At 35.1% G+C, this 26,672-nt stretch overlaps 1 protein-coding gene across 16 annotated transcripts in view; it reads right to left on the bottom strand.

Moving 5' to 3' along the window:
- AKAP9 (A-kinase anchoring protein 9) overlaps positions 1-26,672 on the bottom strand; it is a 120,529-nt gene that overhangs the window by 69,469 nt on the left and 24,388 nt on the right. For 9 of the 16 annotated variants that reach the window (XM_074835286.1, XM_074835369.1, XM_074835326.1 and 6 more), the window contains exons 2-8: positions 23,917-24,171; positions 16,007-16,051; positions 7,996-8,049; positions 7,424-7,594; positions 4,755-4,910; positions 3,873-4,070; positions 637-3,063 (exon numbers count right to left, since the gene is read on the bottom strand). In XM_074835286.1, coding sequence (XP_074691387.1) covers positions 637-3,063; positions 3,873-4,070; positions 4,755-4,910; positions 7,424-7,594; positions 7,996-8,049; positions 16,007-16,051; positions 23,917-24,171 — 3,306 coding nt within the window. Of the gene's footprint in view, positions 1-636; positions 3,064-3,872; positions 4,071-4,754; positions 4,911-7,423; positions 7,595-7,995; positions 8,050-16,006; positions 16,052-23,916; positions 24,172-26,672 lie in introns of those variants that run through there. The other 7 variants (XM_074835400.1, XM_074835347.1, XM_074835394.1 and 4 more) reach the window with 7 other exon arrangements.

The following is a 26,672-nucleotide window of genomic DNA, read 5'->3' as shown; positions in this document are numbered from 1 at the left end:
CCAAAAAATACAAGCAAAATTTCTCCAGCAAAACATGGAGATTGGTTAGAATCATATGACATGCATAGCTTCTGTATCTTCACACCTTTCTCTTCTCACGCTCACATTCAAATACATTTCTTAAGAAGTGATAACTGCATATAGACAAAAATTTTGATAATGGAAGATTAGTATTTCACAAGTTTGATATTTCACAAGTTTGATAAAAGATGACTCAAGAAGTCAAGTGTTTCATTATCTCTTTATATTGTTTGAATGAGTACTGAGAGAACTGAAAAGCTAATTGCAAATTTAAATAGTATTTCCTGAATAAGTTTTCACCTCAAGTAATTTAAATGCTATATCAAAGTGTGAAGTGCTCTAGACATCGCCTTACCTTTTGTTATTGTTGATTTAACTAAATGTAAGGGAAGAGTATTTCTTTCACTGAAAAATAGCATCCTTATACACAGATTATGGTTACCATTCTGGTCATTCACGTAATCACTTTCAACCATTGGTCACACTGCCACACACACAACCACATACCTGTACTGAAAAGCAGCTAATAGGAAAAATACGTTGCAAATTTCCAAGTGTAAGCTCCTATAAATTTTCATCAGTAAATTATTTTCCATACTGCTTTATGTAACGTACCTGTTCTGATTTTAATGCATCCACTTGCTGCTGAAGATTATTATTCTGACTCTGTGTAACGGCTATTAACGATGCTTCATCTGTCAACTTGTCTGTCATCCCATGCAAATGTTCTACAAGAGACTGCTGTTCTGTATTCAACATTTGTTGAACTTCCTTTCTTTTTGTTACCTCATGACTGATATCTTTACCTGAACCTAGATTTCTTCTTACATTTATTCCTTCATCAACTTTACTCCTTGAATCAAGGGTTTTAATTCTACTTTCAGATGCTGGAGCAGCAGTCTTCAGAGCTTTTCCTTTAGAGTATTTTGTCTTCAGTTCATTACTACTACTATTTCCTCTCTGAGCATGGCTAATTATGACTTCCAGTTCTTTACATTTTGCTAGAACTTGTTCTTTCTCATCTTTTAAGGATTCAACTTTTTCATTCAAATGACAAATTTCACTATGCTTTGACTTCAACTGTTCAGAGAGATCAGAAAGTCTCAGTGATAATTCCAGTTTCTCACGCTGAGTAACCTCAAGCTTTTCCATAAGTTCTGTTGCATCTTTCTCGACAACTTCTCCAGCCTCAGACACCTTGATTTCTTTACTCCCTTCAAAACCAGAAATTTTAGTTTTAAATAAAACTGGTCTATTGCTTTGTAAGCGGTGAAGCTTTTCATTCAAAGCTCTAAGTTTGTTTTTATACTCAGCTTCCTGCTTATTTTTGTTCTCTTCTAACTCAGTTTTTGCCTTCAGAAGACTTGCACATTCTTTCTGCAGCTCTTTATAACTAGCTTCAAGGTTTTTTTCAGTAAATGAAAAGGTGCTCTTCTGCCTTTCAGTATCCTCTTGGAGTTGACTGTATTGTTTTTTAAGTTCCTCATTTTCAGTAATCAGCTTTTCTACTCTTTTTTGCAAGTCCAAAATTTCTGACTTAGAGCTGTTGTTAAAAATTACATTTTCTTCAGAGCTTACCAACACACTTTTTAATTTCTCTTCAAGAGTTTTATTTTCCCCCTTAAGAAGGTTATTTTGTGTTTCAAGTTCTGAACATTTTTTTTGAAGGCTATCTTCTCTTTCCCTCATTTGTTCTTGCATCAACTCAGTTTTAAGCTGAAGCTCTTGAATTTCTTGTTCAAGGGTACCTTTCTCTTTTTCCTCTTGCCTAAGCACTTCAATCTCTTTCTGCAGCTCAAGGATTTGAAGTGTCATTTCTTCAGATTTAGAATTTACAATAGACTGCTGTAAATCTTTTAGGTTTGAAATCTCTAATATCAGCTGATTTTGCTTTGTGATTAAGTTGTCCTTTTCACATTGCATGGCTTCTATCTTTTGACTCATTTCATTTTGTACCTCATCTAACTGCTGTTTATGGTGCATATTCAAGTTATCTTTAAGGCTTTCCATGTTCACCATGTGCTCTTTTTGTAAGTCTTCTTTAAGTCTGGAAAGTTCCTCTTCATGACTAAACAGGAGCTTTGTTCTCAGTCTCTCTAATTCTGCTTCTTGAGATTCTGCCATCCTGTCCAAAACTGCATCCTTCTCCCTTTCTAGCATTTCAAGTTTTATTTTGTAATTTGTGACTTCTGCCTCATGTTTTAATTCCAATTCCTTCCTAAATTCAGAGGCAGAAGCCAGCTGAGTTTCTAAATCTTCAATCAAAAAATGGTATTTTTCAGCTTCATTTAATCTACATTCCATATCCACTATAGTTTGTTTGGCTCTTTGAACCTGCTCTCTTGAAAAATTCAGTTCTTGGAAAAGATTTTCAATTTTAGTTTGTTGAAGAGACTTCTCTGCTGAAATTACCTCCATCTGTTGTGACAATTCTTGCTTTATTTTTTCCCTTTCATTATCTGCATCTTGCAATTTCACATTCAATTCATTAATTTTAATATTCATTAAATGCATTTGATCTTTATTAACATTCTCATTCAAACACAGACTTGAAGTTTTCTCCAATTCTACTTTTTGTTGTGAAAGACGCTGTTCTATTTCCATTGCATGTTGCTTAATTAATTCTTGCTTCATTTGTACAATCTGCTGGCCATGCATTTCATCTAATTCAGCCTGAAGTTGTGCCAGTCTCCTTTGTGTTTCTAATTCCATTCTTTGCACAATGTCAGCTTCAGACTGGCTGTCTTTATAACATCGTTTCTGCAATTCTTCCACAGTTCCCATTAATTGTTTTATTTCATCAGAACATTGTCTTTCTTTCTGTTTGTAGGTGGTAAGTTCAACTCTCATATTACTTATCTCCTGGTTCTTTAGTGAAATCTGTTCTTTCGATTCTTCAAGTAGTTTACTGACATCTGATAATTTTTCCTTAAGCTGAAATGAATTTTTTTCTTCTTCTCCAAGTTTTGTTTCCAGCTTTTCAACTAATGCTTCTTTTTCTTGTAGTTTACTCAAATCTTCTCCCTCATATTTGTGTTTTTCCTTTAAAAAAATTATCAAAACCATGTTCTTATTTTTAGTTAATTATCGGAATATATAAGAACATTTATAGATTTAGCTATGTAAATGCAATGCCTTTCTTTGAAGGCTAGGGATCATTTATAAAAAACTAAATATAAATTATTTGTTGACCTCATTTGGAGGTTTTCTGTACCTTTGGAATAAGTGACAATCCTTGTCTTGCCCCCCACATTACCCCCCACCCGCTAAAAAAAGAACAAAACAAAAACAAAAACAAAAACAAAAAAAAAGAAGAAAACCACTTCAATTTTTTCCTGTTGTGCTCTGATACTTAAAAAAAAAAATATTGGTGCAATCCACTGAAAGCTTTGTGTCTTGTCACTTTTAAGGACATTTAATTTCTTTAGGTGCTTTAAGATGTTTTCCATGAAGGATAATAAAAAAATGTACATGAAGAAAAGAATTCATTCTTTCCTTGAGACAGAAAAGACTGTTCAAGCAGGTTAAACTATTTTTTTCTTAACATTACATAAAATTATGTAATTTAATGAAGGCATTCTAATAGACAGCATAGTGTCATCATTTGCTATAAATATTTCTGCAATTTTTAAAAACATGATACATAATACTGACATAAAAATTTCAGTTTTAAATTATACAGAAATCGCGTGTTACTCAACAGAAGCAGTGTTAAAAACTTAAAATCTTTGTATGCATTCTATGCAATACACTCATAATCTGTGCTTTGGCCCTTAAATTTCAAAGGAACTACAAAATCATTAAAAGAAAAAAGAGATTAGGAAAAGAGATCCTTCTAGTAAGGAACATACCATTTCATATGTTGTAATTTTATCCTGAAGACATGTAATCTGCACTTCAAATTCTTCATTCTTTTTTTGATAATTCTTCAGCAGACATTCTTGTTCTTCTAGCTGCTGCTGATGTGAAAGTATCTGTTGCTTGGCTTGCAATAAATCAGCAGCTGTGCAGCTATGGCTCGTGTTCCTTAGGGCTTCACTTGCCTGCAACTTGAATGTTAAAAAAATTAAACCTAAGATATCTCAAGTTTTTCAGAAACAGCTTGCACTACAGAAAGAGTGATCTCTACTTTCTTCTCTCACATCAGAAGCCCAAAGACTATCACAAGTTCTTTTAGGAGGAACTGAAATATCCTTATTCTTGTGGGATAGCCAACCAATAAAAAATATTTAACATTAAATTGTTTTATAGCGAGCTAGCTCAGGACAGCAGTGTCTCAGGAACATTTCTAAGCAGCAAAATGAACTAGTTGTAATTACTGTCCCCAAAATCAGATTTTCCAAAATATAGGAAGGACTGAAACATGAAAAAGCTGATGGCTGGCTGTTCTGATTTCAAGGGGAACAGGTTGGATCTCAGCCCAAAGCTCTGAGAACTAATTATACTAGTAATTTTCCCTAAAATAACTGCCACCATCCAGTATTTATCAGAAGCTATCACCACATACTACAGGAGAAAACAGACTAATCTTTATTATTTTATAGTGACTTAGTACAATAAATCAGGTACTATAATGTAGGACCGGTAAAGTGACCGCAGATCTATACTAAGAGACCAATTCTTCAAAAATGCACAAAAAATTCTGTGTTTCTGTAGGAAGCAGCCATTTATGGACCCTCCAAAGCAATACCAGTATTCAAACCCAAATAAATATTGGTAGCGCTGTAACTTACATGCTGAAACTGAATTTGCAGTTTTTGACTTTGTTCAGTAAGCTGTAAGAACTCCCTCATAGTTTCATCCTTTTCTTTCCGTGCCTGCTGTAGGTTAGTAGTGAGCTGAGTGATAATGTCATCTCTTTTTTTGATAGCAGCTTCAAATTCTTGTAGCTACGAAAGATAAAATTTAAACTATTAGTGCACATCAAAGCCACATACAAAAAAACCACTAGCTTATTCTAGTTAAGCAGGAATACATCATCCCTAACCTCTCCATTTAAAAGATGTCTCACAAACCTACTGGAGCATTTATGTTTTCAAACCCTATTTGTAAATATTTCAGAAACAGATTTTTTTCCCTCATTTAACGATATATGACCTCTCTGTAAAATATATTTATCGAAGAACAAAAGGCTAATTAGTTAAATATGTAACTTGCTTTTAAACTAACAAGTGTGGCCACATAAACAAACCACCATAAAGGAAGCCAGAGTATCTACTTAGAGTGTTTCAGCAATTTTGTACAACTACTCATGTCCACACACTTTTCCCACAAGTTATATCATCTCTCACTGAAAGCACAGTAAATTGCATTCATTGTACTAAAGGCATATAATAGATACCATGCAGTATCTTACATTGTGAACCCAGAGAAACTATTCATAACTACATGGGAAAATTAGCTCAAGCTGCAAAACTGATACAGAGTATTTAATAGATGAATCTTTTGTCATTTGTAATGATGAAGAAATTCTAAAAGTACAGAAAAAAACCCTTTGCTAGTGTTTTATTTTTTGTAGGATTACACTCAGGCATCCAGAAATTCTACAATATTAACTGGGACTCTTCATGTGCAATTATATAAACAGATGTGTTATTCACTTTAAAGTAATTTTGTCAATTGGAATTCATTCCAGGCTAGCAGAAGCTTCATCTCTATGTACTGCATATTTCTTAAACCATCAGTCACCTGTAACTGTTTTGTTTACAATGCTCCAAAAAAAGAAGCTTTCTCCAGGCTATATGCTGAGTCTTGAAGTAAAATTATAATGCTTCCAGATAACGCTTACTGGTTTAGAAGACACGGACATTGTTCAGTAGGACATAAAAGCCAGAAGTCCCTTAAACAAGCCAAACTATGCAAAGAATTTGAGGAAATTCTTTTTAAGTTCTTTTCAGAACACTGCAGTGAACTCCTACTTTAAAAGCATGGATCTAGTGGAAATACTAGATGTTTGTTACAATAGAGAAAATTTGGAACAGATCAGACACTTAAGTGTGTCATCCCTTTCCTTTTGCATCTGTTCAATGAAATTGAATAACTAAATTCACCTGTTCTGATCCACACGTTGTTATAATTTTAAACTTTTTTTAATTCAATCTTTTTCTTTAACAAATAGGCAGAACTAAAGCACATGACATATCTTTCGCACTCTCACAATTCTTCTGTTCCTTCTGAAAAATAAACCGTATCCGTTTCTCAACTGAGCTATTATGCACTTGTACCACTATCATATAAAAATATGCTGCAACTATTAAAATATTATTGTACCACAGCCTGTTTTGTTTTAATATATTTTTAATTCATTTTAAAAATAGTAATCATGGCCATTTAAAAAATGCAAACATCTTCACTTTCACCTTTTTCAGGAAAAACTAACAGTAGTCACAATTGTGAGAAATTAAAATTATGCTTATGTTCTTTATTACGCTATAATTATGACTATTATGTTCAGCCCAACAGATACTAGACACAGTAATTAGAAGCTAAGTTTGACTTAAAATGCAACACCAGAGATTCACCAACAGACAAATGATAAACCACATCCTCCAGGGCAACCACTTAAAGATGACTCTAGTATGGTGGAAAACATGACATCTATTTTCATGGATAAAATACAAATGAAAGCAGAAAAAATTATAATTTGCAATAATAATGAAGGTGAAAATGACTGACGATTAGAACAATTCTGGTATTCTGCAGTACTTTGCAAAAAGTAGAAAAACACAATGATGTGAACTGAATCCAAATTAAAAGAGAGATAAGGCAGACGTGAAGGATGACAAAGCACTGACTTCAGTGCATTGCACCACTTGCTTAAACTGGAAGAGTAAGTATTTAATACTCTTTACTTTAAAACCTAACTTTAAATTCCAATAGTATTTCTGCAGTAAGAAATACTTCCCTGTAATCCAAGTTCTTAGGTGTTTATTAGAACATTCTGACAGAGTTGCCCTGTATTTCAGACTGTGAAGTCTGACATACAAATACCTTTTCAGTTCAACAATCAACTCGGTTATATCATTCCTTAGGAAGTAAAACATGAGTTTTTTTGACCTTGGAGAACCAGGAAGGTATTAAAAAATGCAGTCTTTGCACAACTAGAGAAGAACTGGGGCTTTTCTTGAAGAAAATTGTCTTTCCATTCCTAATTTGAAGAAAGTCACTGTGAAGACGACTGGAATTTTAGTCACAAAATACAGAGAAAAGTACACACAATGGAAATGCCATTCAAAGAAACAGAGTGCATGGTATGCAACTGAAAGAAATTATGTGTCATTCTATACCACACCACACACTGCATTCTGAACAGCTGTCATTAAGCATGAACTCTTTCAGGTGGTGCTCTGCATTTCTGCATGTAACCGAGTAGCAAGTAGAAAGCAACATAAGGTAATTATACCTGTTGCAATCCTTCTGTACCATATGCTGCCCTCATTTCTTCTAGCTCTCTGTTTAGCTCTTCAATCTCTTGCTGTTTGCCAGCCAATTCATTCTCCATCACCTCTAGCTGCGTGTGAGAGTGCTGCATTCCATGCTCAGAACAAATCTCTCCAACTCCAAATTCTTCTTCCTAAATCAATCCAAGTTCCTTAACATGCCATTTTTTTATGCTTTATCACAGTAAGTAAACTCAAATATCAAATTCTGTATCAAATGTCACCTTAGTACATTAACACACAATACAGCATTGAAGATCTTATTGCCATGGTAACTTCCTTTGTTAGCATAATTCACACCTCAAAAGCACTGACATTTCTGCAAGTTCTGGTTGATAGTCTTAATAGAAGTACTAAATTGTTTTGCATTTCAAGTTTAGCGATATACTATATTAATATATAACAAACAATGCAGATGCAGAGCACAGCATGCAAAACAAAGTATTAGGCAACAACATAGTTTTTGTTCAAAACAAATTGTTTGAGGTTTTTAGTATTCACCATTAGTATTATGATTCAATTTGCAATACTGTACCCTGATTGAGTCTGCAGGTATAGCTGTTCTTGTCACAAAACTGCAACCATTTACCTGTACAAAGACAATTTCTAAATATATTATTATTTGAAATAAAGCTTGATTTGTATTTTCCATTCATTTGAACCTCATGCGGTGATTCCTGCAGACCCATGGGAATTTTTATGTTACAAAATTTATTTCATTTGAAATACAAAATAGCTTTATATATCGTAAATTACATTAAAGTAAGCATAGGTAACAGGTAACACACCCAAAATTGCAAAAATAGATACTACCGTCTAAAGACAAAAACCATATTACAAATTTAAACATCTAGAGAAAACAAAGGAATTCAGATTTAAAGGTCAATGCAAAGCTTTATACTTTAAATATACAATAGTACTGCATTTTAAATTATATGTTTAATATTTCTGTATGTTACTAAACATAGTTATGCCTTCTAAAAGATATTTATACACCTCAAGATTTACTATTTCTGAAAGTCACCAATCTCTGGATAGTGGATGAAAGGCAGTATCATAGACTCTCATCCTCGATTTGAAGGAATTTCTTAAAATTGAAAAAGAGCAGAAATTACACATTTAACATAAGACATTTGAAAAAATCCTCTTTCACTCACCTAATGCTGCAACCCCTTTCAGCTTCAACGAGAGTTTTTGTTCTACAGACCATGCAAACTAATAACGACGGATCTCCAAAAGGCAAGCACAAGCCAAAGCAGCAGTTATAGGTTAAAAAAAAAAATCCAAATGAAAAGAATGTGCTGTAAACTTGTGAGTAACCACAAAACAGGCAGGCTTTTAAAACAGCAGACCAGTGTTTTAAAACGAGAAAGCAGGAACAGCTCTGTTTCCCCTCAGAGCTGTTTATTACATCAGAGTATGAAACAAAAATAACGGTACTAGACGTGGAAGGACATAGCATTTCAGACCCAAATACTTTTTACATCAAAAAAAGCAGCTATACTAGTCAGATATCTGCCATAGTCTAGATCAGGGTTTATTTACAAAGGACTATCATGCCTGAGCAAATCAATAAGTTACCTGACATGAAAGTACACGGTTATAAATGGGATCAATATAGTCATCGAGTTTGTATTAAGAGAACGAATAAACCTTCATTAGACAAGAATTTGCAGAGCTGGCACAGTGCCCTTTCAATTCCTAACTTCCTCAGTAAAAAGGATGACACCGTAGAGAGATTACTACCTTATTTTAGAAAGAATAAAGAAAATTGCAGCAAACAGCAGTCCAGGCAACTCATAGACAGCACTGCACATCATTTGTGTATTGCCAGATGCTCACTCTACATTCAGACATACAAATGTCTACACAGCGCCTGGCACCAATGTCTTTATTCAGATTTTGGCGCATGTCCCAGATTAGTAACACTAGTAGTTTAATAGAAACTCTATTATGAAATACTTCTTTTCCTTTTTTTAACTCCCATTTTATTTAGGCTTAATTGATAAAGCTGTAGTGTATGATTCTTGTAATCTACTACAGTGGACATGCTGCTCTTCCTGTGAATCATTTCTGTGTGCAACAATCAAAGACTCTTAGATGCTTTATAACAAGAGCTACTAGGAAAGACATAAAAGCCTTATCTCATTAGACGTTCCAGACTCCTTAGCAGCTGAAATTTCTACAAAAGACCTTTTACTTATAAAAGGGATTTTGCTATACACATTCAAAACAACTGTCTGGAACTTCGGAAATCCCGCCTCATTTCACGGGAGCCTAGCTCTTAGACATCACAGAAGCGAACCACAACAACACAGCAGTCCATGCTGTTTCTCATCTGATACCTTCTCCTTTCAAATGCCTTATGCCTTCTGGCAAAATGAAGTTGAAACATGACGAGACAACAAATTGCACTGTAATCCATGAAAAAAGCTCCCAGACCACCAGAGCAGGGTGCTGTGCTGATGGGAGCCTCGCGAGCGGCCTGGCAACTTCCAGCATGACAGAAATTCTGCTCTGTCGGAGCAGACAGTGGGGCTGAGTTACTAGCTTCAAAATATCTTAATTTAAAATTAATTTTTCACTGGTCTGCAACTATATGAATACTGTAGTCTCGATAACAACTTCAGTGTTAACAGATGTCTACAAAAGGCCTATTGGACTTCTGCATTTTGTCTCATGGCCCCAGCAGTTTACTTGTATAAGATCTTCTGCAAGCCCATAGATACTATTGATGTAGATTCTTATAATTCCTTCTTTTAAAGCTTTGCAGTTCACCTTTAATGCTGAAATGTGCTTATGCCTCAATGCCTTATGATGTGCTTAGTTACACACACCAGCAAACAATTAAACATGTAAAGAAACAACAAATCCACATAGCATATTAAGATAATGGAAGCAAGGAGTAAAAAAAGCTCTGGATGCAACTGCATAAACAAATAACCACAAATTAAGAAAAAAATAAATTTTACAACATATTAGCTACCCAGGAGCAACTGTTTTGGCGAAAAAAGACATGAAACAAATGAAGCTTATGGAAGTCCCTCAAAGGACATTTTGTCTGATTTTTCTTCCTTGCTTCTATTTTCAAAATAATTCACAGAAATAGTATTTACTAATATAAAGTAAAATATAATATGTAGTCTACTGACTAAAAGTAAAGGTATAATTTACATTGCATCAGTAAATACATATGCTTAAGACAAATGAAAGGAATCTTCCAGAGAAACACAAGGAAAACCAACTCGCACCTCTGAATTAACGCAGCAATTCATGACAATTGCCACTAGAGGTCAGGTTTAAATTTATGAAATCACTGTACCCCTTTTAATGTTCCTTAGACCTTGGAAGACCTGAAATTGTACCTCAGAAATAGCAATAATAATACATAATGAGAAACTACTTAAAACATTAATGCCAGTACTGCAGAGATTTCCCTTTATAAATAGAAAATTCAGGCTCAGCATAAATCAATACATACTGTTCAATCACTGAAAAATGTAGAAAATACCTTAATGCATGAAAATAATATAAACTATTACAGACTGACAAGCAGACTTCTGATTAAAAAAGTGCTTTGATTTGTTAGTAGATACATAAGTATCTGGAATGGATTAACAATTTTACCTCATGTTTCCATTTTTCCCCCCCTTTTCTTTTACATTTTGGACATCTGATTCCTTCACAAAATTAATACTTAGACCTCCAACACTGCATGTCAATTTTCTTAGCCTCTCCACAATTTGTTATGTCACAACTGAGTATATGAAACTTAGCTAAAGTTAGCAATCTGGGCAACTTGGGAAAATTAATTTCAGTTGTTTTTGTTTGGTTTTTTTTTATACTCCATAAACAAAAATTATTTTCAGTTTGTGATGAAAATAATTACAATCATATAACTAAGGTTAATAAGTTCTGAAGGATAAAAATTTATGTTTTTTTCAAAATCCCATGGCTTAATATATTTTTTATATATATATAGCATGCAACAGAAGATTTCTTTACATAGTGGTTAAGGTTGAGGCATAGAATTTTCATTAACATTTCCAAAAAACCACCAACTTTGTGGACTTCATATTAACCATCTTTTCAGAGGTACATTTTGCAAACTGGGAACAGAATCAATAAGAGAAAAAAAAAAAATCAGGTAGAAGTGTCTTTCAGCTATACCATAAAATTGAGGCATATGGAAAATATACGGGGGCAACTTTACCTTACAGATATAAAAAAATTTTAAAATTCTAACTGTTGGAAAAAAACCTAACTTCCCTTAGCTCTGAGTTTAGACCATAACCTTAAATAGCTGATCACCATTATAAACTAATTTAAGACTATGCAGGTAGTTTTCATTCTTGCTTAAACTGAATAATTTTTTACAAAAGGCAAGCTGGTCATACGAAGGATTTATCAGTCTTCAGTTTGGCTACTACCTTTGATACTGTAGGTATTTAGAGAGGTATCAGAACAAAACTGAACAAGAGAATGCCGAGTGCACCCTCAGTAAGTTTGCAGATGACACCAAGTCGGGTGGGAGTGTTGATCTGCTCGAGGGTAGGGAGGGTCTGCAGAGAGACCTGGACAGGCTGGAGCGATGGGCTAAGGCCAACTGTAGGAGTTTCAATAAGGCCAAATGCCGGGTGCTGCACTTGGGCCACAACAACCCCCAGCAGTGCTACAGGCTTGGGGAGGAGTGGCTGGAGAGCTGCCAGTCAGAGAGGGACCTGGGGGTGTTGATTGACAGCCGCTAGAACATGAGCCAGCAGTGTGCCCAGGTGGCCAAGAAGGCCAATGGCATCCTGGCTTGTATCAGAAATAGCATGGCCAGCAGGGACAGGGAAGGGATCTTACCCCTGTACTCGGCACTTCTGAGGCCACACCTCGATTACTGTGTTCAGTTTTGGGCCCCTCACTACAAAAAGGACATTGAATGACTTGAGCGTGTCCAGAGAAGGGCAACAAAGCTGGTGAAGGGTCTGGAGCACATGTCGTACGAGGAGCAGCTGAGGGAACTGGGGTTGTTTAGTCTGGAGAAGAGGAGGCTGAGGGGAGACCTCATCACCCTCTACAACTACCTGAAAGGAGGTTGCAGAGAGCTGGGGATGAGTCTCTTTAACCAAGTAATAGGACAAGAGGTAATGGCCTCAAGTTGTGCCAGGGAAGGTTTAGACTAGATATTAGGAAGCATTTCTTTACAGAACGGGTTATTAGGCATTGGAATGGGCTGCCCAGGGAGGTGGTGGAGTCCCCATCCCTGGAGGTGTTTAAGAGTCAGGTTGACATAGCGCTTAGGGATATGGTGTAGATGGGAACTGTCAATGTTAGGCTAATGGTTGGACTGGATGATCTTCAAGGTCCTTTCCAACCTAGACGATTCTGTGATTCTGTGAATGTATTTACTGTAAAACTCCTTCAAGACAAGAACTCATATAAACATTCACTGGTTCCTTCAACTTTGCTTAGACAACTGTATTAGCTTGCAACTGTGTGTCTGATAAGTTTCCTAAAGAGGGAAATACTTATCACTGAATTTTATTCAATTACTGAAGAGAAGGGGCTGAAGAATTAAAACACCTGACTTATTTTACCAACTACAACAAAACAGATTATTTACAAACTATTTCACTTTGAAGCATGACAGCCTTGATTTCAACATCATTTCTGACAAAAACCACTAAAACAGAATACAGATGTTCTAAATAATGAGGGAAAAGATGGATCAACAGGCCTATGTTTCTACAAATGTGTGGTTTCTTAGCATTCCGAAAAGGAGGTCATGTATCTGAAGAAAAGGTAAGCTCAAAATTTCATACAACTTCATAATTATGCTGTTACAGACAAAATTTAACATATTTTCATCTTCTTCAACTGAAAAGGCTCCAGATCACTTTATTTACAAGGTGGCCATGAATGTAAGTAGAGCTTTTAATAATAAAAGAAACATTACAGCTGACATGAAACATATTGAAAATTCAGTTCCTAAAATATACGCATTCCTAAACATGTTGTTTCCTCATTCCAGATACCAACCAATTGTAATGAACTGGAACTAAAAAGAGCTTATTAAGATCACAACTCTCACTACTTGAGTTTGTTCTTCACCAGATACAGTATCATGTTACTATTCACAAGTTTTGTGTTGCCTACTTATGTCTTAGAAAATAACTTTCAGGGAGGTAAAAAGTCTTTTTGCAGGAACGAGAATAAGAAATGCCTAGAAATGCATCTGTCATTGCATTTTTGAGGAAATCTGCCATTTCTTAAATTTTTAAAAGGCACATATAGAAGGCAGTCTGGCTGTAATTCTACAGTCTTTAGTATCTGAAAAATTGCTCCCTAATATACTCTGTAGGCACCTAAAGAAATTTTTCAAGAATAAAGCAGGGTAAAATTAAGTGTTTAGATGTGAAAATTCAATTTAAAATGAGAGCTTTGAATTCAGCTGATGCTAACAACAAAGCACTAAAAATCAGAACATATCCACAACTATCATGAGGCATTATGCCAGATCTTTTCTGTATTCTGTCTTCTTGTGCAAAGACATGTTTTCTTAAGCTTTTGCAATCAGTCTCCAACACTGCTTTCTACAACCTCAGAAGTGATGAAAATTTCTTAGTCGTGTTGTATTACATATGTAATACCTGTCACTTGTAAAAATACCTGACCATCAATGCCATTGTCAACTGTTTCCAAGGGTTCATTCTTCACATACTGCATATTCCATTTAATAGTAATCACATACCATGGTGATGCATGTTCTAAAAAGGTGCAATAAGGTCATAGCCGTTGTTCAAAAGTGTATTTACTACACTCTCAATGGCAAACTGTGTTCACACACTGCCCTATCATCTTAACATACATAAAGCAAACTCAAATTCTTTTTGTTCTTTGCTACTTCAGCTCCTTGGACAAAATAAACCACATTTTATCTATGACAAGTACTAAATCTTTAAACTGATTTTTTTTTCCCAGGTAGAGTTTGCTTCAATCTCTTACACCTATCCCCCCACAAAAATCTTTTTTCTTTCGTCCATTTACAGCACTCCTCAGCAGCTGGACTGGAATCTTCGATTCCAAAAGTGATAGTCCCAGATATCTTTTTTTTGATTTGCATCACAAAAAACATGCCATAAGAACGATCACAGCTGTCCAGACTAAGGATCCATATGGTTCAGCATCTTGTATTTGAAAGTAGCCAATAACGAATGTTGAGGGAAGGCATTCCCAAGTGCCTTCTCCCAACACACCAGAAGCAAATGAGGGTGCTTATAAACAAGAACAAGGAGGAAGTGGAAGAGAAAGGGTCAAACTGGGGAAGAGAGGGACAGGAAAATAATTCAACTAAAAAGGCTGAGACCAAATCTATGAAGGAAACTGTAACTGGGATTTGATGAGAGAGGCTGGAAAGAAAAACTACTGCTTTCATCTAGGACAAGTTGAGCTGAGCATTAGAAGGACCCCAACATAAGAAGGAATAAAGGAGAAGAGGTTTTCAAGGGAGAGGGAGAAAAAAATATTGAAAGAAGAAAGAAGGAAAAACAATGTTTGGATAAAGTTAGAAAGGCAGGGAAAAAAACTGGGCTTTGGAATGACTGAAGAAGGAAAAGGAAGACTAGAAATAGGCTGAAAAACCAATAAGGCTGAGCTAAGAAACCAAGCAATGGGAAAAAGGCAATTGGCAAGGGAAGGTGAGAAGATTAACAGGAGCTATTACAGAGAAGGGAAGAATTTACAAAAAACTGAGGGATAGAAAACAGACACACAGTTAGTCAAGAGAACAGGCTGAGAGAAGGAAGAAATGAAGACAGAGCATTTAAGTTGGGAAAGAAGTCCTTCCAGTTTCCAGGGCACATCTAGACTGTCCGCTGCGGTAACAATTTTACTTTTGCACCATGTGGTGTGACAGGTCAGGGACACATTGTCTGGTATGTATATTCCCTTAGGCATCACAGTCAGCAGCTATAATACTAGTGTGGAACAAATAGTTATTCTAAGGCGTAGTCACCTATGCCAATGTGTGGTGGGTTGACCCTGGCCAGTAGCTAAGCCCCCCACCACGGGAGAGGGAGAGGGAGAGGGAGAGGGAAAACAAAACCCCCAAACAACAAGTGATGCAAAGGCAATCACTCACCGCCTCCCACCAGCAGACTGATGCCTAGCCAGTCGCTGAGCAACGGCTGCTTTGGAACTCATTAAAACATAATCAACTTGTTAAATAGTTTCCCACAGAAAATTAGTAGAAATTATGCACAGCCACAACTCCAAAGGCAACACGAAGCATTAATACAACCGTAATGTTGAGATTGTTACAACAGTTCATATATCTACTGCATTACTGATTATAGTAGCCATCCCATTATGTAGTTGACATAATGCTTGCTTTAATGGTACATTAATCATACCAGTAAAGACATGCAGCAGCTTTGTCTATAATGTCACGTCTGCTCTTTCTTTCCTTCTCTTTTTAAAAAACAATGCACAGCATTGCAGTAAACATGTAAAAGAAAAAGTTGAAAGAAAAGTTAGGGAAAGCATTACTTCAGTCTTACCTCAGAACTGTAATCTTCTACTGTGGTAGAAATTTCACTTTCTGGCTAAAATAAAATATTAAAATATTTACAATGATGGCACTCTAAAAATATTAAACAGTACATTTTCCACCTGTTTCTGAGAATGTAGACAGTATTAAAAAAATATTAAGGTATCTGTTAATTTGATAAGAATATCAAGAATATCAAGGAAGTGAAGGCCACCTGCACTTCCTTGAAATCCCAGTTTTAAAAAAGAAGTTACTTTGCTATTCAACTGTGATCGTGGAAAAATTATAATTTCATGACAAAGTCTTCTAATGAAAAGAAAACCTACAGGTACAAAATAGTATTTTGAAAATGTAACATAATTTTTTGGTGTTTTTTTTTTTTTAAAAGAAATAAGGAGTACCAAGTATCAATTTTACCTAATTAGGAACTTTGCTGGCTTAAGAACATAATCATATATAGAATGTCATTTTCATGCATGCAAGACTTCTGATGTTGACTAGAATTTTAAAACAAACACTCTTATTCTCCTTCTGCTTCCATGGAAACCAAGAAAAGGTAAAAGTGATCAGGAAGAACAAGAACAAAGACTTATGATCTAATGAATTAGAGCAATTAAAGGAACAAAGCCTTAACAAACTGAGCATAAACATGCCATGGAAAATGCTTGAATTAAACAGAGTATCTTGATGAACTACATACAATATATCAGGTTTGAGAATCAAGGTGTTAGTAGAAAAATATGCAAAATATTCAAATTATATATAAAAGGTGCGCTATTGGGGAATAAGTAAGTACCCTTTTGAACTTGAAAAGTGTAATTTTGAGTTAAAACTACTTTAGCAAAAATGAAGTGTACATAATAGGCTTTTTCAAAATTCACTTGTTAGCCAGCCTCCATTAAATCCATTAAATCAGTCTCCATTTTACATTGAATTCTGTTAGGCTTATTTTCAAAGAACACAGTTTTGTATCAGCAGATGTAATTAAAATTTGGAACCGTCAACTGTGTTTTGTTTTGTATTTATTTTAAAAGAAATCTGCCACTCAGACCTACTGGAGCTCTGCAATTTTTACAATCCCATCATCGTCGATTCTACAGATTTTGAATTCAGCTCCACAATGTAGTTAACCTAAAAAAAGGGTATTATTTTTTGTACAGGGTACACAAAACTAACTTAAAATATGAATGTGGAAGCTAAAATTCATACAGTGCATATGATCTTCAAAATTTAAAATGTCCACCTTAAAAATAAGCACAAACTGAAACAGAAATCAAAATTATGTTTTAAAACTGAAGGGTAATAAAAGTGTTTCTGCTGTGGAATACACAATTAGTACTTAATAACATTTAATTTTTATATAAATATACATTTTTATTCATATTATAGATACTTATATGCATATTTGCATACATATGCATATACATACACAAATTTTACATATTGTTTGTATTCTATGTCCTTGGTCTAGGACAAAGTCCTCTGGAAGGAATAAAAGCAGGGGAAAACACATTGTTATTTATTTTCACAATACAGATAACAAACATATGGCCATATCATCCTACAATTTTTCATGGTTTGTTCAAATTCAGAAGACTTCACAAAGATTAGAAGTATTCCTATAGAAGCCCAGAAATATTCCATAAATTTACATATTTAATTAGATCTAACAACTCTTGAAGTTCTTTATATAGTGCATGAAATACAGGCACTTCTCCAACATGCAAAGGACAAGGACAAGTAGTCTGACTACTTATATAGTTTTTCCTTGTAATGCTTTTGAATTATATAAACAACCCCTTGTTTATAAAAAAGATGATAAATGAATGTTTAGATCCTGGGATAAGCTCAAACCTAGTAGATAGTCATAGTAAAAGGTAAAAAACTTGTAGATTGAAGCTTAGGCTAGAGTGAGGAAATATGAATTCACAAAGGAAGGAGATTACTGAAAAAAATTATCTAATTTTTTTATGGTAATTTGGCCAGATATGAGACTTTTTTAAATTGCTCATCCTTTCTGAATACCAATCTAAAATTAAAAAAACTGAAATAGTTTTTAAAAAATTATCAAAAACTATATAGTGCTCCACCAGTTTAGGTGTGCAGTATCTGTTACCATAAATAATCTTTCTAAAACATCTCCTTCAATGCTGCGTCTGGATAGTTTTTTGGCTGTTAAGATTAAGTATTTTTGCCAAGGGATTTATTTAAGATAAATACAGAGAGATGGCCAAATGAAAAGTTAAATGGATCTGTCTTCTGTGCTAAGGGGTTCATTCAAACCCTGCTAAAAATCAATTAAAGAGACTTAAATCCTATGAGCTCACACATTAGACTCCAACTCTGTAAGACTTAATGCTATTCTTTTACTGTCAGAATAACATTACAAGTAGTCAACATTTGATGGGCACTCATCTTGCCCTCCAAACAGCTATGTTCTGTTCCTGAGACCTAATCAACCTTGCTTCAAATTCCGGTTCCTTCCATTATTAAGTCATCCGTTCTGTAGGCTTAGTTCTTCTTTGGTCAACAGAAGTAATTAGCTTTTATACAGCTCATCTGTCTGAACCACAGGGGTTCATTTTAAAAGGAAATACTTAAAAAAATTAATCTATACACACACTGTTAGCAACAACACATGACAGGATAATGCCAACAAATCTATTCATCAGTTCTCTCAATACTTTATGGAATTTGAAATAGGTTTCTGTTACACTCTGACTTCAGGTTAGTTTGCATGTATTCTACCACCTATGCCCCACAGCATTTTCTTGCTACAAACAGCTATTCTCTTCTGGCAAGATGTTTCAATTCTTTATTTAGTATTTTCTTCACTGACAATGTGGTTGATAGTTAAAATATACTGAAAAGACATCTCCAAGACGCTTTGCAGGTAACTCTCTCAATCAACTCTGCAGGAAGTATCTTTAATTATAACACTTAAGTATTCAGAAAATTAAAACCACTTTCCTCTGTATACATTCTTCAGAGGAAGTACTACAAAGACGATACAAAAAAGGGAGTAATCAGTGTGTGGAACACAGGAGGTCCATTTCAGAGTAACTTGTTTCTGTATACAGTTAAGCATTGTTCAGAAATCATATTCTTTGGCACTGGATGCCCAACGTTATCACAGGATTCACAAAAGAACTCGTATATGAAAGAAGTGAAAAGTGATTTTTATGTGTCCTGGTTTCGGCTGGGATAGAGCTAATTTTTTCTTCTTGGTAGCTAGAACAGTGCTGTGTTTTGGATTCAGTATGGGAATTGGTATGAGAAGAATGCTGATAATGCACTGATGTTTTTAACTGTTGCTAAGAAATCAAGGACTTTTCAACTTCCCATGTCCTGCTAGTGTGCAGGTACATAAGAAGCTGGGAGGAAGCATAGCCAGAGCAACAGACCCAAAGTGCTCAATGGAATATTCCATATCATATAACATCATGCTCAGTATATAGATGAGGGTTGATCGGGAAGCTCTCATTTGCTTCCAGGATTGTGGTTTCAGGATTCTTGCTTCTCTGGGATTGCTAGCCAGGCACAGGCTGGGTATTGGTCAGTGGGTGGTGAGCAATCACATTGTGCATTACTCATTTATATTTTCTATTATTACTATTATTATCATTATTATTTTATTTCAATTGTTAAATTGCTTTTATCTCAACCTATGAGACTCCTTACCTTTACCCCTCCAATTCTATCCCCCATTCCCCGGGGTGGGCAAGGGTGAGCAAGCAGCTGAGTGGTGTTTGGTTGCTGGTTAGGTTTAAACCAGGACACTATGTTTCTTTAGAAAACTTTCATAGGTGACAATAAAACATTTTACAAGAGCAGACATCCAGTACTAAACTACTCCAGTTGCAATGGAGAGTATTAAAGGGCGAGAGCCAAGACTGAGCAATTACAGAACGGAATTCTCACTGGAGTAAATTATTGACTTTTTTATGATCTCAATGTAAACTGTTACAAAAATGTAACTACAAAATTCTGGATCCATTCTTGAAGGTGTATTAGCCAGTGGTAGAAGTGAAAACAAGTTATTTTAGCTTGGCCAGTTTCATGTGGGTCACTATTGGCCCATAGATGACCACAACCTGAGTAAGACTAATTAAGAGGACTGTGTCTAGGAAGGGATGAAAAGAGAATGTAAACTGAAAATCCCTCTCTTTAGATTATCCTGAACTTTATGGGTCTCGAATATTTGTAGAACATTCTGAATATGAAATGCTACTCTCATATATTGCCTCATCACACCTTTCTTAGTTCCTATTCTGAAAACTATTCCATTCAAAGGAATGTAATCCCTGGTAATTTATGACCCAAACCAACTGACTACAAACAGATTTTAAATAGAGTACATTTTAGTGGAGATAAAGTAGGGATTTGTCCTATGAAAAACAAAAGACAAGTTACTAATCCAACCTTAGTCAATTAGCAGGTATGCTTCATCACAGAACTTTGAACTTTTCTTTTCTAAGCAGCTTTGTATAATAGCTTTTACTACCCAGGTGACTCAAGGACAATTTTACTGTGCCACAGGTCAATTTCTTTTGCTTTCCTGGCATTAGTACATTCTTGCAAAGCAGTCTGCTCCAATGCATTGTTTCAAGACTTCTCAGAGAAGGTGATCTCAGCAATTATTTACCCTGGAAGTGGCTTTTGCTTTCTTCCATTTTTAATTGCAGGAAGTCACAAAAAGAAGCAATCCCAAACCCAAGAGTTTAATTGATCCAATTTCTTTTCTGGGCTATGTCTTCTAGATTATTTTTACTTCTATGGAAAAGGACATTATGGATGTCAAGACCAAAAGATACCAGGGTGCAACTGAATAAAGACAAAAAACAAAGGCAACTAGAAAGTCAACATATTATTCTCTTTGTGAGACCAAAACAAAACACATCTACCATGAAACAAATTAAGACCCAGGGACTTTAACCAAGAAATACCAACTGGCATTTCTCTAATAAATCTTGTAAATAAATTGTTTCTCTGACAGAGGATGGAAAACCTTCTAGAAATCACAAATAAATTCAGACAGAAGGGAAAATGGAATGGATAAGGATATTACAAAACAATGATACTTCTTCCAGAGTTATTCCAATTAGTTTCTGTAACCTGAGGGATTACAGGGAGCTGGAGGAACCCACACTTAGGAAGACAGGGTAAAAAAGTTAAAGGGATGACTGCAAAAAATAACTTTGAATTCTCCAAATAGACTTTTGACCTCTTTGAAAAGGAACTTCTCTAACTTCTGTTATTCATATTGAGTAAGAGAACTCTTTGTTATTTGTATTTGGACATGCTAATTCCACCGTGGACTAAAAAAATCATACTAGAAAAACTGCACAGAGATAAACTTCTATCCACAAAACTACCACAAAAGAGCCCAGTTGGGATTTTTAGACAGATAGTCAGATGTTCTGAGTCTATTTTGTGGTACAGAAAGAACAATTCTAAATGTGAATTCCAGTAAAAGATTAAATAAGTGGAATCAAAATTTAGCTAGAAAATAATCCTGCATAATGCCTCCAGTAATCTTGCTTTACTCTCCTGACACAGCAGCTTATAAAGATTTAATGTTGGGTGAAAAAGAAAACAGCTCAAAGAAGCTGTCTGCAATCCTTCATTGCAGAGATTAGCCTGAAACTGCCCATTACAATGGCTGCCATTTCAACTAAGCAAACTCTAATCCAATTACTGTAATACAGGCTCTCTGTCCAAATCACTGCGCTTACAAGACTAAAAACAGTAAGTTATGACATTCATTGAAACTATTTCAGAATTTTTCCTCTCCTATTAATACTGCACAGAAAAAGACTTTGGCAATCACCTTTCAGCTCCAAAATACCAATTAATTGTTTAACATGAATAAGCAGGACAGACAACATGTAACAAAGTGCTCTCCCAATTAGGAGCAGCTTTTTTTTGGTGGAAGTGAATACTGTCACCAAGTCACTAAGACATGAGTAATTCAGGAGAATCAAACTACAAATAAACACTAATCACCACACTTCTTTTAAGGCTACATTTGAAAAACACCCCCCCACCCCCCCCCAAAAAAAACCCCTGAAACCACTCCAACAAACAAAAAACCCCCTACGCATCTCTGTATTTATTTATTTAAATATAAATTGCTTTGGGAATAAGAACTCAGAAAAATCATACCCAATCTTAAGAATATATCTATATGTGCAATCTTTAGCAACTGCAGTGTAAATATTTTTTCCATTTTTAAAATCATCTATGTCTTGTACTGTCAGCATTCAGAGGCCAACGTAGGCTTCTAGGGCCAACCTGATGTAATTAGACATGCTTTGAGCACAGGATGGTACTAGATGACCTCAGAGGTTCCTTCCAACCTAAGTTATTCTATGATTCTGTACTTTACCCTGTTTCTCTAATGTAGTAGAGATATTTATCTTGACTAAGAGCAAGAACTCCAGCAGAGTTCATCTGTAACATGCAGTCATGATATACTTCAAAATATATTTGGTTAAGCAAGTTTCTTCATACAGTTATCTTATTTATGTAGACTATAATAGCATTAAAACAACAGTTGAAGTGCTTCCCTCTAAATAGCTCTCTGTCCTAGCGGCCCTCTCTCCTTAGCTGTAGATAACCTGCTGCATTTCATAAAGTACACCTTTCTCTTTTCCTAGAAGGCAAAAAAGTCTCATCTTCACCTATGAAAACAGTCATTCTGGTATTAAATACTCTTTAAATTTATCACCTCCTCCAGGAAAAGCTATGAGTTGAACAGACAGTTTTATTGAGTTACTAGAAGCAATTCTGAAGCCCTAACATGAGCTTGCTAAGTATGAAAAACTTCATATTAAAGGCATGTATCTATAAAGTTCAAAATATCTGGTGCACTGATATACCATATGCTTAAAATTGTAAAATAAAGAGGTCCATTACTTTATAACTTTTTATTCGTGTGTATGATTTAGTCTGTTTGTCCTTCCACCAGGGTAACTTTTTTTTTTTTTAACAGAAATTCAAGAACTTTTTGAAAAGTGTCATTTCTCTGTTACTTCTCAGCTGCTGGAGATGAGATAATGGAGCCAAAATAGTTACAAATGGTCTATCCTAGCACAGGACTGACAAGTCAAGATGCAGAGCATTCAGCTGTACTACATCTCTCAGACAAGACTGCATTCACGTGCACAGAGCTGGGAATCTGCACTGAGCTGCTTGTTCAGAATGCCACTCATCCTTATAGAGGCACTGCTTTCACAAATGGAATAAGCTATTTTCTAAATAACATCAGCATCTCTTGTCCCTCATATCTGAAACAACGTATTACGTTACATGAATTAATGTCTACTCAGAACTGAACTGGACTGCCACTGTATATCACGTGGGGCATCTTACAACCTTCCCAGAGCAGGTACTTTCAGCGACTAGCAATCAGGATTATATTTCATTAAGTAGTAAAAGTAGAGTATCTGTTTATCAGTCTCTTAAGTCATCCAGTTCTAAGTAGTGTTTTCTAAATTCATTCCTCCTCCTCATTAACCAGAAAGACTCAAATTACATTATGGCTACAAGAAAGATGTTTAGTTTTGCATTTTGCTGTAGCCATAGCTGCAGTGATCAAAAATCCACTGCAATTTGTAAATATTTAATAAAAACAAAGTGCATAAAATGACGCAATAAAACAAAACCAGTTTTTGCCCATTTAGAGAGTACAGCAGTACCAACAAACTTTCCATAACCTACAGTATACTGACTACAACAGAAAACATGATGCCAGCAGGCAGGTAGAAAGCATCTTCTCTGGGCATACTAAGGACAGACAGAAGAGACAAGGAAATAATATCCAAAATCTCATACAATTCCTTTATTCTCACTCTCAAAATTAATGGACTACTTTGCCTCCCCACCAAAGTAACTGATTACAGCCTGAGACAAACTTACCTCAAGGGTGTAAGTCTGGTTGTGTTTGATAATTTCTCCACTATGCAAAGTCCTGATAATAGCAAAGTCAGCAGTAGCAGCTGCTCCCCTTCGGCTGCTGCACGTGGATATTTCATCACCTCGAGATCGATCAGTATCAATCCCATCTTGTATTGACTCTTCATCTTTGATGTTTGCTGTTTTCTTCTTCTTTTTCTGCTTCTTTGATCCATTCTGACCATCAGTTTGTGCCTTCCGCTGCCTAAATTGGGCAAGCTGTAAGAAGACAAAATCTTGTTAAAGATGAAAGTTTTCCTCTTTATTATTAATGACATGCTCTATAAAGGCTTACCAGCTGTTTTACATAAAGCTTCAAACTAATCACTACTGAAAACAAGTTGGAAACTAATGCTGCATATCTGAGACACATTTAGATTATTTTCCAGTTACATAGTTTGCTTTAAAAAAATTCTTAAATACAAACCAACAATCTATTAATGAACTCCTTTTTGGCTTCATACCAGCAAGTTACTGTTCCACAGATTTATACCTTGAAGTCAAAACATTCAAAGATAAAGGTACAAATAAAGGACAAATGCAATGAGATAACCTCTGTTCTCATTTTTCAATTTTATAGTAATAAATACCTCAAAATTAATTTACAGGAATTACATTTAATTTTTATACCAGAAACAGATAAAAGCAAGCCATTCTTCCACCAAGTATCATATAAAGTTTTATAGAAAGTTTATGTTAGAACTCAAAAGCAGATCAAGTTACTGAAAACATAATAAAGAAAGAGCAAAACACATAATGAGGGAACAGTCTAAAAACAGGGAGCAAATTACAAGATACACTACCTTGTAGCAAAACATTCTGATGAATAAAAAGTCACAGGTGAGCCAGGCACACAGTTGAAAAACCAATTAGTATGTAAGCTATTCAAATGCTGTAAGACACTGCCTTTTGACGAGCTTATCACTTTTAATCACTTCATAGTGGTTTGCACAAGAAAATCCATTTAAAATATTTTTTTCTTAACAAAACCAGAATTTCTGTTTAAATAAGAAAAATAAGCACGGCAGGTTTTTCCAGTTAAAATTCAAAATTAAACAGATCCTACCAATAAAATCTGGAAACAAAACCCAGTATTTTCCAACTGAAGAGTCCAACGTTAATTAAGTGCTACAATATGTTTCATAAACGTAGCTCCAATGTAAATAGGAATCATGCAAATACCCTAAAGCTTTAAATACTTTTACATCAACTAATACACAAATATCATGTACTATTTATAAATCTGCTGCAATTTTAAGAAAAAAGCTATAGAAAAGATAGCATGTTTGCTCATGATATTCACCAATCGAGAAAGCCAGGTTTCCATCCAACCTCTTCAGCAACACCCAAATCAGGCAGAACACACAGATCCCCTTCCCCAGTCACTGTCCGGTTACAGTGCGAGCTGTCATTTGAAGTGCTCTCTAGTTCTCATCTGGCCCCAAGATACCTGAGAAGCCCCAGTCTAAATAAATGCATCACTGACAGATCAGTTCTGACTTCTGGCTAGTTTATGCTTATGTCCCTTTATTTGTATTTCTTTGTGGGTTTTGTCAGCTTCCTCCATTCTTAGGTCAACTGACAGCTTAGCATATGGCTCTTACTCTGTTTACAGGAGAAGGACCTGAAGATTTGCTGAGCCAAATATGCTCACCTATGTATTTAATACTTACTTCCTCCCTACTATATCCCTAATTAGTTCAACTTCATGATTTTTTTTATTTTTTAAATAGGCAAAATTCATTATTTCATCAAAAATCTATTAAAGCTTACAAACACAATTTCTGAACAGAAAAAGAAGGAATAGTCTCCTCCTGACTTCAATGTTTAAAAAATAAAAAAGCATAGATTTAGCTTCTCAAAAATGGGAAAGGTAAACGTTCCAGTTATCTCCTTATGACATTACTACAGTCTCCTAAATCTGCAAATTTACCTCAACATAATAGTTTTCAGTTTATCCAAAAGACAAGCAGAATTTGTCCAAATGCCATAATGACATAAAGCAGACAATCTGACTTCCAGGTATAACTACTGAGAGATTTTGCTTTTTTTACTCTTTATTTTTATATAGTAAAAGACATGTACTGCCATTGGTCAAGAACTATCTTCCCCAACTTGATTGAAACCTTCTGTAATGGAAAGTTAAGTTGGCTTTTTTAAAGCAGCTTTACAGTCTTTATTTGTCTACAAAATTAGACATGTAGCTCAAGGACAAGTGAATTACTCCGTGTCTCTCCTTGAGTATTTTGCATATTTCAGCTGAGGCATCTGCGTATGCCAGATTTCTCTCCTTTCAAAATTAAGTTGTCGACTTCCACTTCTTCAGAATTAACAGATTAAACTCTACCATGGCAGTTATAAACAGACCTCATATTTTTCAGTTTAAACATTGATGAAGATGGGCACATATGGAAGTTAAATGCATATGCAAACTAAACTGTTATATTTCTGTATTACACAAGTTCTCAACTGACAATTTCTGTAGGAGCATTTAATATTTTGCAAATAACTACATTATTGGGATGCATGCACAAATCACAGCACTTTTTATTCCGGACATTCACATATGCACAACACTGTCCAGCTACTAATGCAACATAGCTCCAAATTCACATTTTAAATCAAATTTTAAAAACTAGCAATGAGAGAAGCAGCATAACAAAAAGCTACTGCTGAACAAATACACTCTGTGATGCTCACATCAATACAGGGGAGTCTCA

The sequence above is a fragment of the Strix aluco genome, chromosome 1, assembly GCF_031877795.1.
Source record: "Strix aluco isolate bStrAlu1 chromosome 1, bStrAlu1.hap1, whole genome shotgun sequence".
Taxonomy (NCBI): Eukaryota; Metazoa; Chordata; class Aves; order Strigiformes; family Strigidae; genus Strix; species Strix aluco.
Note: the sequence above shows the minus strand (reverse complement) of the source record. Positions and strands in the feature narration are given on the sequence as shown.